The sequence below is a fragment of the Parus major genome, chromosome 6 (assembly GCF_001522545.3).
Source record: "Parus major isolate Abel chromosome 6, Parus_major1.1, whole genome shotgun sequence".
In the NCBI taxonomy this organism is placed as follows: domain Eukaryota; kingdom Metazoa; phylum Chordata; class Aves; order Passeriformes; family Paridae; genus Parus; species Parus major.
In genome coordinates, this window is record NC_031775.1 from 11,748,914 (window position 1) to 11,762,019 (window position 13,106).

A 13,106-nucleotide genomic window follows, 5' to 3' on the forward strand; every position below is an offset into this window, starting at 1 on the left:
CAACAGGGTGTTTGTAAAACCAACTTTCACAGTCTCCAAAGGGTTAATTTGCAAACATCCAGGGACCTGCTGTTCACCAGGTGGGTATTGTCTTTTTTCCAGTAGATCATACTTTTTAGCTACTGGCAAAAAAGCAATAAATCAAATGAAACCTCTGTATTGTTATTTTATCTCAAAAAGTTTGGCTTTCAAAAAAACTCACTGTAATTTGAGTTGCAGTAGGCAGGTGATTGGAGTTAGCAAGTTATATATTGCCAAGTACTAAAACCAGTAAACTTTTCTTATTATTTACTGGAAGCAGGATTTCTCTCTTGGGGATCTTGATTCTGGAGGCAAATTCTGATGATCTCAGTTCCTCAAGAAACTTTTAATTATTCTGGTGTTCCTGAAAGCATTTTCAGGATGGAAAAATCCTAAAGAGAATTGAGGAGCTGGCCTTTAGAATGAAGAAATGCTGACTTTTTACTTGACCAGCTGTGGCAGGTTACAGCACTCACATGATGTCTGCTTTCATTAGCAGTGGTGAAACTTGGCAATGTTCACTTTTCAGCAGTGCACTTAACATGCAAAGATGGCCTATAACTCTGAATTGGGCTTTGCAGTTCAAATGTCCTTAGTGCTGAGAAGTGTTCAGTTACACAAGCATGAGGCAGAATTAAATTAGCCATGATGTTAGATCTTGATGGAGGCTTTCCCAGGGGCATGGTGGGTGTTGCTGTGCAGTCCTCTTGAAACAATACAGTAGTGAGAATTATTGAGCACAGAGAGAGAAACATGTAGGCAGGGACTTGAGGGCTGGGTTAAGTTTGTGTGCTTCATTGAGCTGTGCTAAGAATGAATGTGTGAGATAATGGATGTGAATGAGTTCTGCACTGGCCTTCCAGATACTGTATTTGCTTTTTATTCTTGCTGTATTAAAACCTGCTTAACCCAAGTCTAATGACCAAATTCATTCTGAGGATTTAATTTTTTTTCCTTCCTTTTTCCTTTCATTTGATGCTGCTTCCTCTCTCCTTCCTACCTTCTTGACTCTGCCTGATCAGGCCCTTGCTCCTCCCCGTCCTCCTCTTCCCAAAGAGGAAAGCTTTGCATGGCGTCCTCGCACTGACACTAAAGTGACCAACCTGTTGCCAGTGCCCATCATGGACTGTGTGTACCTGAATGCACCCAAGCCTTACACACAGCGTGCATCACCAAACACCAGTGCACGCTGTTATTTGTCATCACCTACCCCCTACGGGGCCGTCCCCAGTGGGAAGCAAGGCTTGCCAGCAGGGTGTTCTCCCTCTTCAGGCCCCAAAGATGAGGTGCATGCTGGGCAGCCACTCTTGGAAAGTCACTCCTCATCGGGTGCATCATCCATACAACGCAACCCTGACAGGGCAGGTCCCAGTAGTAAGGCTGGAACAAATTCCAGTCATGAGACGAAGGCAGATAAAAAGGTCAGCAAACTATATGTAGCTTGTTTATCTAACAGCACTTGCTCAGGCGCATCTCAAAATTCCACTGGCACCACACATGACACAGCAGCCAGCACCAGTTTGGGCGCTGAGCTCACTCAGGCACCAGCCACCAACATTGTTTCCTCTGTAACAGACACTGAAAAGTCTCTTCCTGCTGCTCCTCCTCCTCCTATTCCTCCCAGGCCGTACTTTTACATTGTCCTCAGCAAAGACGCAGTTAGTTATGGTGCAGGCCAGCCCTCCCGGACTCAGTCATCACCTCCGCAAGCTGTGAGGGACAGAGTGCTAGAGCCCCAGAGCACAGCTGCCACAGAGGACAGGATGAGAAAAGAGCCTTACCTTACTCAGCAGCGACAGCCACCATACAAGGCAATGGGACGCAGCATGGTACATGTTTTCTCCATAACCTTGTTTTCTTTCAGCCGAGCGAACAGTTCTTTAATTCATTACAATGTTCCTATAATGCTTTATTCCCCTCCTACCTCAATTTCTCAGCACTTGTTGTGCCTCCCTGAGTCTTGTGGTCTTTTACTTGATAATATTTAACACCCCATGTGTGTCCCCTCAGTGTTGATCTGTGTGTTCGTGTGTGTGTGTGGTGTTTGTAGGGAGTTGGGTTGGACTGGTGAGGATCTCTATTTTAGGGAGATGTAAAAGAAGCAAACTCTCTAATGTGTAATGGTTAGAGCTTCTCAAGTGATGGTGAATGGTGAGCTATTCTTTGGTTTGATTTAGCCTTGCTACACAGATCTGGAGAAGAGGGGTGGTGAGGGGGAATAAGGATTTTTGTGAAGAAACATTGTGTTCATAGAGGCCAGGGCTGCAAGCCTGAAGAAGTGTGTCTCTTTAAGGAAAGATGATCTGCTGGGGCTTTGTATCATTTTGGGTACATTCCTTGCATGACACCATATGGCTGCATTAGACTAAAGTAACAATCTTCCCCAGTGCATAACAACACCTTGTTTCCTACAGGATGCCACTGCCACCACCTCAGCTCAGCCTGGAGTTATAGTAGTCCCCCTCCTCCAGGTTAATCCAGACAGACAGCAAGAAGGCAGCTCCAGCACTCCACCACCGCCTCTGGTTCCTTTCGGGCAAGGCTCCGTATTCCCTGAGATTGTTTCTCCTGGCTCACCCTTGACTTTTCCAACTCTAGATGATTTCATTCCCCCACATCTCCAGAGGGGTTCCCACCATAACCAAGCACCCTCCACATCTGGCACATTACCCTCTGTTTACCCGAAACTGCCATTCTTCTCATCACCACCTTCACTTGTTCCCCCGGTCACGGGGGCTTTGCACAGGGACTTGAAGCCTGAAATCACTGGAGTCATCTCACATACAGTAAGCTTGCCAAGTACCCTCCTCGCCCTTTTCCTAAATTTATATTCCTGGATTAAAATTACTTTCTCCTTGCAATACTAAACTTGAGGGAGGAGTGATGACTCACTCCCTGCCAGCAGCATGACAACTGAAACCTTGTTTGCGTCCTGTGCTAGTGCATGCAGTTTGCCTGCCTTGTGCAGCTTTGAACTTTCTTTTGACTTCTCAAAACATTTTACTGTCTCCCTTTGTGCCCATTCTGCTGGGTGATGTACACCTTAAGTCTCCACAGGATTTGCTCAGAATAATGAATTCTGCATAAACTGAATAGCTGCAACTAACTGATATTTTCAGGCTCTTTTTATAGCATCCTTAATTGTGTTTTAATAACATTTAAAGTAACAACAGCAGGCCAGTTAAAGGTTAGGTCTGGCTTTCAGTTCCACTTGGAGCCACAAGACCATATGGTCTCCACACAAATCCCTGATAAAATCAGTGTAAGATTCCTGCCAGTATCCAGTGACCTACAAGTTATAAGATCAGTTACTGTACAAAGAGTCCTCCATGCACGGAGGTGCTATGTAATAGATTAGGCAGAGAGTCTCTCTTCATTTTGGAATTGCTTGTCTTTGAAAATGTTGAATAATTCAGTCTGCAAGAGTTTGAACTTGGAATTTACTGTGTTCTTCTTGAGTTAAGTTTTGTTTCTCTTTAAGCTCATCACCTATTTTAAAAAGTCCCTGAGAACAAGGAGGAAAAGTAGCTCTCAGTTAAAATTGCATAGGAAGCAAAAAGTACCCTACCCTCCTTGTTTTGAAAGTTCTATGGCCACCTTTTTTTTATGCTTGCTTGTGAGGACAAGGAAGAAGTTGGACAGAAACTGCATTCTCTCATGATGTTGCTTGCTCTGTCCTTTGACTCTATAGGGATCTAGTAAACAGGCATGTGGGCTGGGGGAAAGAAAGAAAGTGAGAAAGAAAGAAAATCAACCAAGGATAATAATTTCAAAAGTTCTCAGCATTGGCCTTTCTACCTTTATTAAAATTGGTAGGGTTTTTATTGCAGAGAGCAATGAATGTAAGTTTGGATTTGGTGTTTTAGTTTTACTTCGTTTTTTGTTTGTTTGGTGTTGTTTGTTTGTGTTTTGGAGGAGGTTTTGGGTTGTTTTGTGTTTGTTTTTTTTCTAATGGAGTCTGTCTGCAGAGTCCAGAAAAAAAACCCAGGAGGTATCCAAATCATAGAGGAGCAGTGGAAATTTTGCTGTACCTGACTTTCTTGAGATAAGAGTTGTAACATTTTTGGACATGCCTACTTCAGACATGTAGTCACCGAGCTGTTTTCCACAATGATTTAAATGGCTCTTTGGTGATTTCACTGGGGCTGCTGAGCCTATCCTGATCCACCATCCTTCTTCTTTGAGGGATTCTCATTTTAATTATCTCATTTTATCTGATTTTAATTATCAAAGTGAACCCCAAAGCCAGTTCTCACACTTTCCCCTGATTCTTCCTCCTTTTTACTGATTGCATTATTTGGAATATCGCTGCAGTCAGCAAAATGGGGCTGGTCTCTCTAGGGGACATCTCTTCCTGAAGACCATTGATTCTTTTCTGTCCCCATGAAATGTCTATGGCCTGACCAGCTGCTGCTTGAAGCAAGATCACCTTTATCCAACAGAACGAGATTGTTCTTCCCTATTTCCCCTCCAGGCTGGAGAAGCTGTAGGTGCTTGTTCTGATTATGGCCAATTGTCACTATGATTTATTTCTGAGTTCTGGTGCCAGGCCTCACTTTGGCCCTTGCTCAGTCCCCTGCCTGATGCTGTAAGTCCTTTGGTCTGATGCTGGTGTGTATGAAGGGCACTGAGTTGCAGTTGCACTTAGCCAGAAAAGCTGGAAGTAGGGACTTTTCTGGAGCAGTATTTTGGGCATATTCAGGGTTTCTTTTAATAATGATAAAATACTCTTGAATGCTCAGCTGATTTTACTGATCTCAGCTCAGCTTGCAGTATTTGAGTCTGACAGTGGAGCAGCAGGAGTGCAGGAATTTGGTTTGCTGTCCCATATTCTCTTTGATTTGATGCTCTGTCCCCATTAAGGGTAATTTTGTGTCCAAATTCCTGAAGAAGCTTTGAAAAATCTCAGTCTAAACTGATACACACAAAGTCTTCAGTTATCATCCCTTCTTTATCTTAGCCACCTTACCACCACCAGAAGTCCAATATCCATGGACTGAGGCTTTTCAAAGGTGCGCTAGTTTCAAAGGCTCCCTGCTGACACAGTGTTTATTTCTACAGAGCAGCCAGAGCTGTGATGATCTCAGAGGTGGGTTTGAAATAAGCAAATAATGGAGATGGATGCTTTAGGAGAGCAAGAGCTGCTTGCTATCTGTGCTCCAGCAGCAAAACTGTCTTCCTTACTAGAGTCCTACTTGTTACCCTCTGTCAGTTTTGGGGCCTTTTTATGTCATTACTTTAATCAGGTAGGTATCACATTGTCTCCTCAGTGACAGTGCTAACTTTATTCCTTAGACTTTTCTTATCAAACCAGCTGCAGCAATACTGTTTCATTCCAGAATTGCATGAGTTTTGCATGTCTGACTTGCTATGAAAGGAGAGTACTCTTGGAACAAATGTTTGTGTGTGGATGTATCAGGGGAAAGATGTCTGCATCTTTCCTACCTCCCCCAACCAGATTTGCTAATTTCTGACACCTTGTGTTTGCTCCAAAGTGTCTGCTAGATTAATTTAGTGCTCTCTTTTGGGGTTGGAGTTGTGAAACCCAACACCAAATAACTATGGTACTGCCTTAGCAAACTAATTTCATTAACAATGAGCAGGGTATGTACAAGGAGCAGGATAATACTTGTGCTTATGCCTTTTTTACTAAAATTTGTTGTGATTATGCTTCTCATTCAGCCTAAAATGTTGGGGGTTTTTTTTTCCAGATTTTCCCAGTCTAGCACCCATCTACATACTGCTAATGATGTGTTGCTCTTCTTTTCAGGACCCAGGTCCTGTGCTAAATGAAGTGCCCCAGCCTGGCACTGACTATCCAACCTCCATCACTTCCATCAACAAATCTGCCTCTGCCTATCCTTCTACCACAATCGTCAATCCCACCATTGTCCTCTTGCAGCACAATCGAGGTAAGGAGACTTGCATATAGATAATTTTGGCTCAAAATGAGTAAACTGTTATGCTACTAGTTGCTGGAGAATGTGTGTGCTGTTGATAATTAGGTTCAGATTACTAAGAACTAACAAAGTTGCCTCAAAAACATCTTAGTGACTGGAACATTCAACAGGCAAGTGAGAGTGGTAAGTTTTTTCTCATTAAAACCTGTGGACCAGAAGCTCTTTGAGGCTGTGGAGATGTTTTTAACTGAGCTGTGGGCATAGGAATAAGCTATTGTAAGGTAACAGCAGTTAGGTGTCTTGTGGTGGAAAAGGTTGTGTGCTCCCATATATCTGTCTGTAGAAACAAGGTAGCTTGAGGTAGCTTGAAAAGGTGATATGCTACTTCTCAGCTACTGCAGTGTGAAAGCAGCTGTATTTTCTATTACTATAGGAGAGATTTGACCTCTGAATCTGTAGCAGAATTTGCCCAATAGTTAATGATTGACTTGCCCACAAGTTTGATCTTGGCAATTTTTTTCCTCTATCAGTAACTCACTTATATTGCAGTAATCCTTGAGCTCTGAATTTGCCAATGGGTAAAACCAGCCTTATTTGAGAACTCCCAGGAATCAAAACCTTTGTCACACAAGCTGAATGGATAATTCTATCTCTGACTCTGGATTTGGAGGGAAAATTTGCTTCTCTTTTTTAGTTCTCCTGATGGCTGGCATTATCACAGCTTCCCAATTTGTTGTGTATCACTTAAGACCATAGCTTGTAACAGGCCACAGAGATGCAGTCTGGTTTTCCTGGATTTCTAGTGGAGTTGGGAAGCTCAGGCCACTGTTGCTAATAGCCACTATTGCTGTGGTTTACCTTTTTAAAGAAAAAAAAATCAGAAAATAGGTTCAAGGCCTTCACTCTCATACTCTAGCCATTTTAATTACAGCATCGATGCGCTCCTTTGCAGTCCCTCATGATATTTTATTTTAGTGCCTTTTAAAACAGGCTTCAGTCTTTGATCTTGAAGATAGCGTTCTAGCTGTAGCCCAGCAGATTAAAGAGGTAATGAGTGGATTATCTCCTCCTTTTTGCTAGCATCTGAAACAGTTTTGCTTCTGAATGAGGATGTCTGGATTCCTTAGCTGCCTCAAGAAGAGAAAATCTGATTTGAGGCAGCCTTTTTAAATCTCAAAGCTTTTTGTAGACTTTCTTGAGGTGGGATATGCTTTTGGTCTTTTTATTTTTTTCCCCACATTTGGAATATTTGAACACAAGGATATTTTCCCCCTGTAGACTTTAGGAGCATGAGAGACAAAGTTGTATCATGTGATGATACATGCATGCTGGTTCTGAGAGAACTGATGGGAAATTATTCTGTTTACTAATTACCTTCATGGTAAGCAATACTCAGACAGGACAAACTGTTTTGACCATTAGCACTCATGATACTTTGCCCTGATAGATTGAAGAGCCTTCTCTCATCATGTTTTTTCTGTGATACAGATCATGGCCAGATATAAAATTTGATCATGTCTGTGAAGTATATCATTCTATCCCATATATATAAAAATAAATAAGTCAGACTTGTAATTTGCATGTATCATGTTGGTTTGACAAGGCATCATAGTCACAAATTTGTATTGATTGACATTGTATCAGACATTGACATTGTGTCAGATATGTATTTTTTAGAAGATCCCATGTAAATAATTTTTTATGGCATTATTGCAGACTTGACAGACACATGTCCCAGCCATCAAACTAATTGTTTTTGAAGGTTTTCACAACATTTGCATTCTTCCTTGTCCTATGGAGTTTCCTTTGTGTTCCAAGACATACCAAGGATGAATGGTCCAACCTCCAGAACTGCTCCCTTTAGAGCAGAAAACTGCTCTAAAATTCTTGCTGTGGTTTATATTAACATGCTCATTTTTATCTGACCTCAGTTGATGTCCTTCAGCATAGTCCTTAATTACTGTTATACTGGAAAGTATTTATCCATCAGGCAAAGTAAGGAATCTTACTTTTTTTTTCTGCTTTTTTTTCAAATGCAGAATGGAAATACTAATCAGATGTGTCATCTTTCCTGCCCTTTTATTACTATCGTACCTACTTTGTAAAAGAACAAGATCATTGCTAGTTTCTGTTTATTCTTCTTGTGCCTCAAACCTATTTTTGAATTTGAGACATTCTGTTAATGCTTTTATTCCACTGTAATTTTCTTTCATTTCCCAGCATATGTTGCCTTCTTGTAGGTGCACATTTCCCTTTTTTTTTTATTTTTGTGTAGAGGGTTTTCTGCAGTTCCCTATTTCCTTATGCTTCCATTCATCTATGGGATTTATCCCAGAATAGCATTAAGATTTCTTTCTTCTAACTTAGTATTTTTAAATGGTTCTCAGATCTTACTTATTTATTGAATTTCTGTCCTGGCTGACATGATTCATATTTGGTTCCATCTTTATGAACTTTATCTGTTCAAAACTAGGTTGCTCTCATGGCATATATCAAATTATTACTAGGTTAAGTTCCACCTTCTCCTGAATGGTTAATTATGTTTTGTGCTGAAATCAATTCCTTCATGTCAAGATGATGTTTAGTAAAAATTCCTTTTGTGTGCTCTGACAATTTTACCCTGTAAATTAGAAATTTCAAGGTCATTTTAATGCAGGAAGCCCAGTAGTTTAGTCTTCCAGATGGATAATGTGACTTTCTTTCTCCTCAGTGGATTATTGATTGCTTTTTAAGGAGTTAGCTCTCTTATTCTCTGAAGTGACTGTTGTACCAGACATCATCTACTTCATGAAAATGACCTAAGTAATTTCAGATCCTCTTGTTTATTTCTAGCAAATTTTCTTTTCGACACCTTTATTTTGCACCAAATATGTTCTCAAATGTTTGTTTCCTCTTCCTTTTTGTTTCAAGTCTTTTTCAAGTTTTAGCCTCCTCTGGGAGGCTCCTCTCCCTCTGGGGCACCTCTGAGGGAATCTATGATCATTCCTTCACTGTTGCCAGCAGTTTTATCCCTCTGCTTGACCCTTTCTCTGAAAATTCTACAAGTTTTTGGTCTTTGCTTACAGTCCCAGAATACAAGATTTAGAGTGAAAGCCTCATTAAGCTGGTGTGTGTCTGGGGCTATAGTCTGGCTCTGCTCCGGCAGGAGAGAGAAATAACAGACACCTCCTGCTCCTTCTGCTTCTATCCATCAGCTGCTCCCTTTCCTACACAGAGATACAAGGGAAAAGGAAATCTCCCCTTCATATAAAAAGTAGTTTTGAGTTTTTTAATTGAAAGTCTATTAATTCATGGTATCCTCTCCTCTGTGGAAAAGAGATAGGAAAAATCTCCCAAGTACTGACTCCTTAAGCTACATGCTCTTGTCAGAAGAGCTCAGTGATTCAATACAGTCCTCCTTGGTGCTTACATTTTTTCCTCCCAAGTTCCAGAGATGGGCATTGTTGCATTTCTCACTTGCAGTTTCCTATCAACCTATTCCTGGTGGCCTGGTGCTTACCCCAGTGAACCCTGTAGCAGGTGATTCCCATTTATTCTTCTGGCTCAGAGTACTGACCCTTCCTTTTACCCAGTGCATGTAGGGTTTTTTCCCCTGTGTTGGCAGCTATCATGTGAACATGCACAGGAGCAGCTTGCCATCAGTGGTCAGCAGAGCAGACCTGAGGCTAAAGATCAAAGTTCAGATGTAATGATGAGGGAGATGCACTGAGGGTGCAGTCTTCCTTGCTGAGATGATCCACTTAGTACAAATACCTAGTGAAGGTGGGCTCTAGAAAACAGCACACGCCTGGAGGTTTGCTACTAAGGCAGACTTACAAGTGCTCTATGCCATCCCAAAGCACAGTTACTTTCTGTGCAGGCATTGCATGGCATGGTTTATCCTAAATATATAACAGGTGTGTTTAATACATTAAAGTTTTTTAATCTTTGCTCTAACAAGATGAGCTTTCAAAAGTATTTGTGCTTTTTGTATCAGTAAAATATTTTATTATTTTCAAATGGCTTTCATGCTTTAAAGAAAAGAATTAATTGCTAGGGAATAAAACAAGTAGACAACAGAGTGCTAAGAATTCTTTGCTTATCCCAGCTGTGACTTGGGTAAGTCATTTGGACATTCTTTTAGAAAGCACTAACTTTAGGGCAGTCAAACCTGCTGAGAGATACCACAGATACTCCTGTCTGGGAACTTGTTAATAAAAAGCCTCTAACCAAGGGGACTGTTTTGAGATTCAAAGCCTTCCAGCTGTGTCTGTGCACAAATCACTGAATCTTTGGCTCAGTAACAGGTGATGAGACTCAGCAAGCACCAACAATGACTTTGTCCTTTCCTATGTCCTTTTGAAACGCTACAGCAGTATTATTTCAAAATGTACTTCATGATAATGGTAGGAGAGTTAGTTATCAAGTGGCTTGACTCTGTGAATTTTTACTGGTTTTCTAATTGTCTCCTGTCAAATGTTTTATTCTCTGATGTTATGAAAAAAATGAAAATTTAAATTAAAGTGCTCTTTGCAAATGTGTTGGTCACTGCATCATAAGATTTATGTTATCCCACGAGGCTGCTGTGTGGAGAAGGGACTGTGGGCTGTCACTTTGGCAGGGTATTTGAAAGCAGATTCTCTCCAGCAGCTGCTATCATTCTACAGTGTATTTCTTGCCTGTCATAAATGCAGCACCAGAGCACTTGCTGTTTGTCTCACGCATTTGTTCTGTAATTTTGTTTTGTTTTGTTTCTTCCTTTACCACAGAACAGCAAAAAAGGCTTAGTAGCCTGGCAGGTATGATGTGAAAGGTCTGCTACCCCCCAGCTGCTGCCTCTGCTGGAGCAAAGCTGCTGCTTTGATAGCTTGTGGGGTAACTTTAGCAAACACACTGCCCAAGAACTGCAGAGAAATATACCAAACACCTAAATTGCTCATCTGTTTGTCCTAAGTCATAAAATTTACCAACCTTTTAAATACAAATCCTTTAGTTCTGAGTTTTGCAGGGCAGAATTGTGTTTGCTCATGGTACCAACAGATCAATGCATTGCTATGCACGAGCCTTTCCTCCGCTGTCTGCCCCTGTCAGATCTCTACCCATTTAATGGCTTTGGGCAGGATGATGATATGCATGAGAATAAACATATCTTTCTCTCTTCAGTGCATGCAGTGATGTAAAAATTACAGGATTTGCAAAAGTCTTGATGAGGCAGACTAAAATTGCAGGTGTTTCCTCTGTAGGAAATCCACATAGAAAAAAAAAATTCCTTCACTGAGTCTAAGGGCTGCTGTGCTGCAGCTCTGTAGAGCAGAGCTTCAGAACAACCTGAAGTCCTTTGGTGATGCCTGCTGCTACCTCTGGGTGTCAGTTGGGCAGTGTCAAGGAATTCCAGTTTGGAAGCAAGTCAGTCTGAGGAAATTAGTTATTTCCCTTCATCTTTATGCAGACTCCTGTGCAATCACGTCATATTTATGCTTAAACAGCATTTGTTTAACACTCTGAGTAGGGCATGGAAATTAATTGGAAACATCATATACTGTCTGCAACAAATGGGATTGTCAGACAGGTGAATGCAATCTGTTAAAAAGTAGTGCACCACTACCACATACCATGCTCCTTTAGGTTGAAATTGGCAGAAAAAGATGTACAGGAGACTGTATTACCGGTGCTTTTTGATGAAGACTGACTCTGTAGAATTACTAATTATTCAAAAGAAACATTCTTTTGTTTCAAGAAAATTCTCGAGGCCAAAATTGTTCTCTTTTATGTCAGCTGAGACTGTCATGAGAAGTGTGATGGTAACTACCTGAGAGATGCTTGCCTGCTTTTGCTGGCATCAAGCGTTTTCTTGGGAGATTTCCTTCAGTCTAGCTGCTAATCACAACCAGCAGTGACACAGTCTGTCTCATCAACTACTTGCTAGAATTTTTGCCATAAAGGAGCAGAATATGGTGATGTTGTGAAATGCTGGGATGAGGTAAAAATCCCCCATTGTCATTTCCAGATTCAGTGCCAGACAGATTAGTTTCTGATAAAGTTGACTCAGCACTTCTACGGGACAAGCCAGTTCAGGAGACTGTGCCAAGTGAGAAGAGGGCAGTGGAAGAAAAGAGAAGCACTGTCAAGAGCCCTTACCACATGGCTGATACCTCTGTTGATGATATTGGAATTCCACTGAGGGTAAGACAGCATTGAGCATGTGACTGATGCACAAAACCTGAGCTAGATTCTGCCTACTTTAGGACTGAGGTAATTCACTAAAGCTGCAGAGATTTAAGGGAAGACAGAATTCTAATTACAATATATTTTTTGATTAATTACTCCATTTGCTATCTGTGACCTGTTTCAGCTGCTTCAGGGGAAAGAAAATGAAAAATTAGTATTTCTTCTCATAATATCTGAAAATAATGTTTGCTGCTCCTCTGTTTCCTTCCCATCTAGCAGCTGAAGGAGAATTTTGTCTCATTTTAGCCATCTTAGAGGCAGATACCTCTTTTATATGTGATTACATTCATTCAGTGTTCAGGGGAAATTATGAAAGGAATTATTAATCTATTCTCACAACTAGTTTCTGGAATGGCTTAAATACTCCGTGTTTCTAATTGTCCACTGAATACTTAGGAAATTGGTATGTATGACTAAAACAGGCAAGTTGTTCAAATTTAGATGTCAAACCAGAATAATAAACAAAACAATTCATACAGTCTGCAGTTCCAGAGAGGTTACAACCTGCCTCTGCAAAGCTTTTACATTATTACTTTCTTGAGTGAAACATCATACGAGATGATATATCTGAGTGAAATAAATTCATATTGCAGAATACTAATATACATCTTTCACATAGCAGAGTGTAATTTTTTTTCATTGCTGGAAGGTTTGTAATAACTTGGAAAGGCTGGTAAAGTCGCTGTTATTTACTTTAATTACTGTATATTTATTTTTCCAACAGAATACAGACAGATCGAAGGACTGGTACAAGACGATGTTCAAGCAGATCCACAAGCTAAATAGAGGTACTGTAGCCCAGATGGTTTTTATTTACTTTAAAAGACCACCTTGATGACATTTTGTTTCATTCATATGAAGAATTGTACTGGATGTTAAATAAAAGCATTTTTTGTTAATTAGTGTTTGCTCTGCACCACAGAACTCAAGCAATGTAATTGAAATCTTTGAAGTCAAAGGTAGGAGAACAGTGAAGTC

The 13,106-nt window shown here is 40.7% G+C and overlaps 1 protein-coding gene across 50 annotated transcripts in view; it reads left to right on the plus strand.

The window, feature by feature from the left end:
- SORBS1 (sorbin and SH3 domain containing 1) overlaps nt 1-13,106 on the plus strand; it is a 160,970-nt gene that overhangs the window by 105,520 nt on the left and 42,344 nt on the right. For 31 of the 50 annotated variants that reach the window (XM_033515627.1, XM_033515629.1, XM_033515641.1 and 28 more), the window contains 6 exons: nt 1,044-1,850; nt 2,436-2,807; nt 5,792-5,933; nt 10,670-10,699; nt 11,908-12,083; nt 12,853-12,916. In XM_033515627.1, the coding sequence (XP_033371518.1) occupies nt 1,044-1,850; nt 2,436-2,807; nt 5,792-5,933; nt 10,670-10,699; nt 11,908-12,083; nt 12,853-12,916 (1,591 nt within the window). The remainder of the gene's footprint in view (nt 1-1,043; nt 1,851-2,435; nt 2,808-5,791; nt 5,934-10,669; nt 10,700-11,907; nt 12,084-12,852; nt 12,917-13,106) is intronic. The other 19 variants (XM_033515656.1, XM_033515652.1, XM_033515653.1 and 16 more) reach the window with 6 other exon arrangements.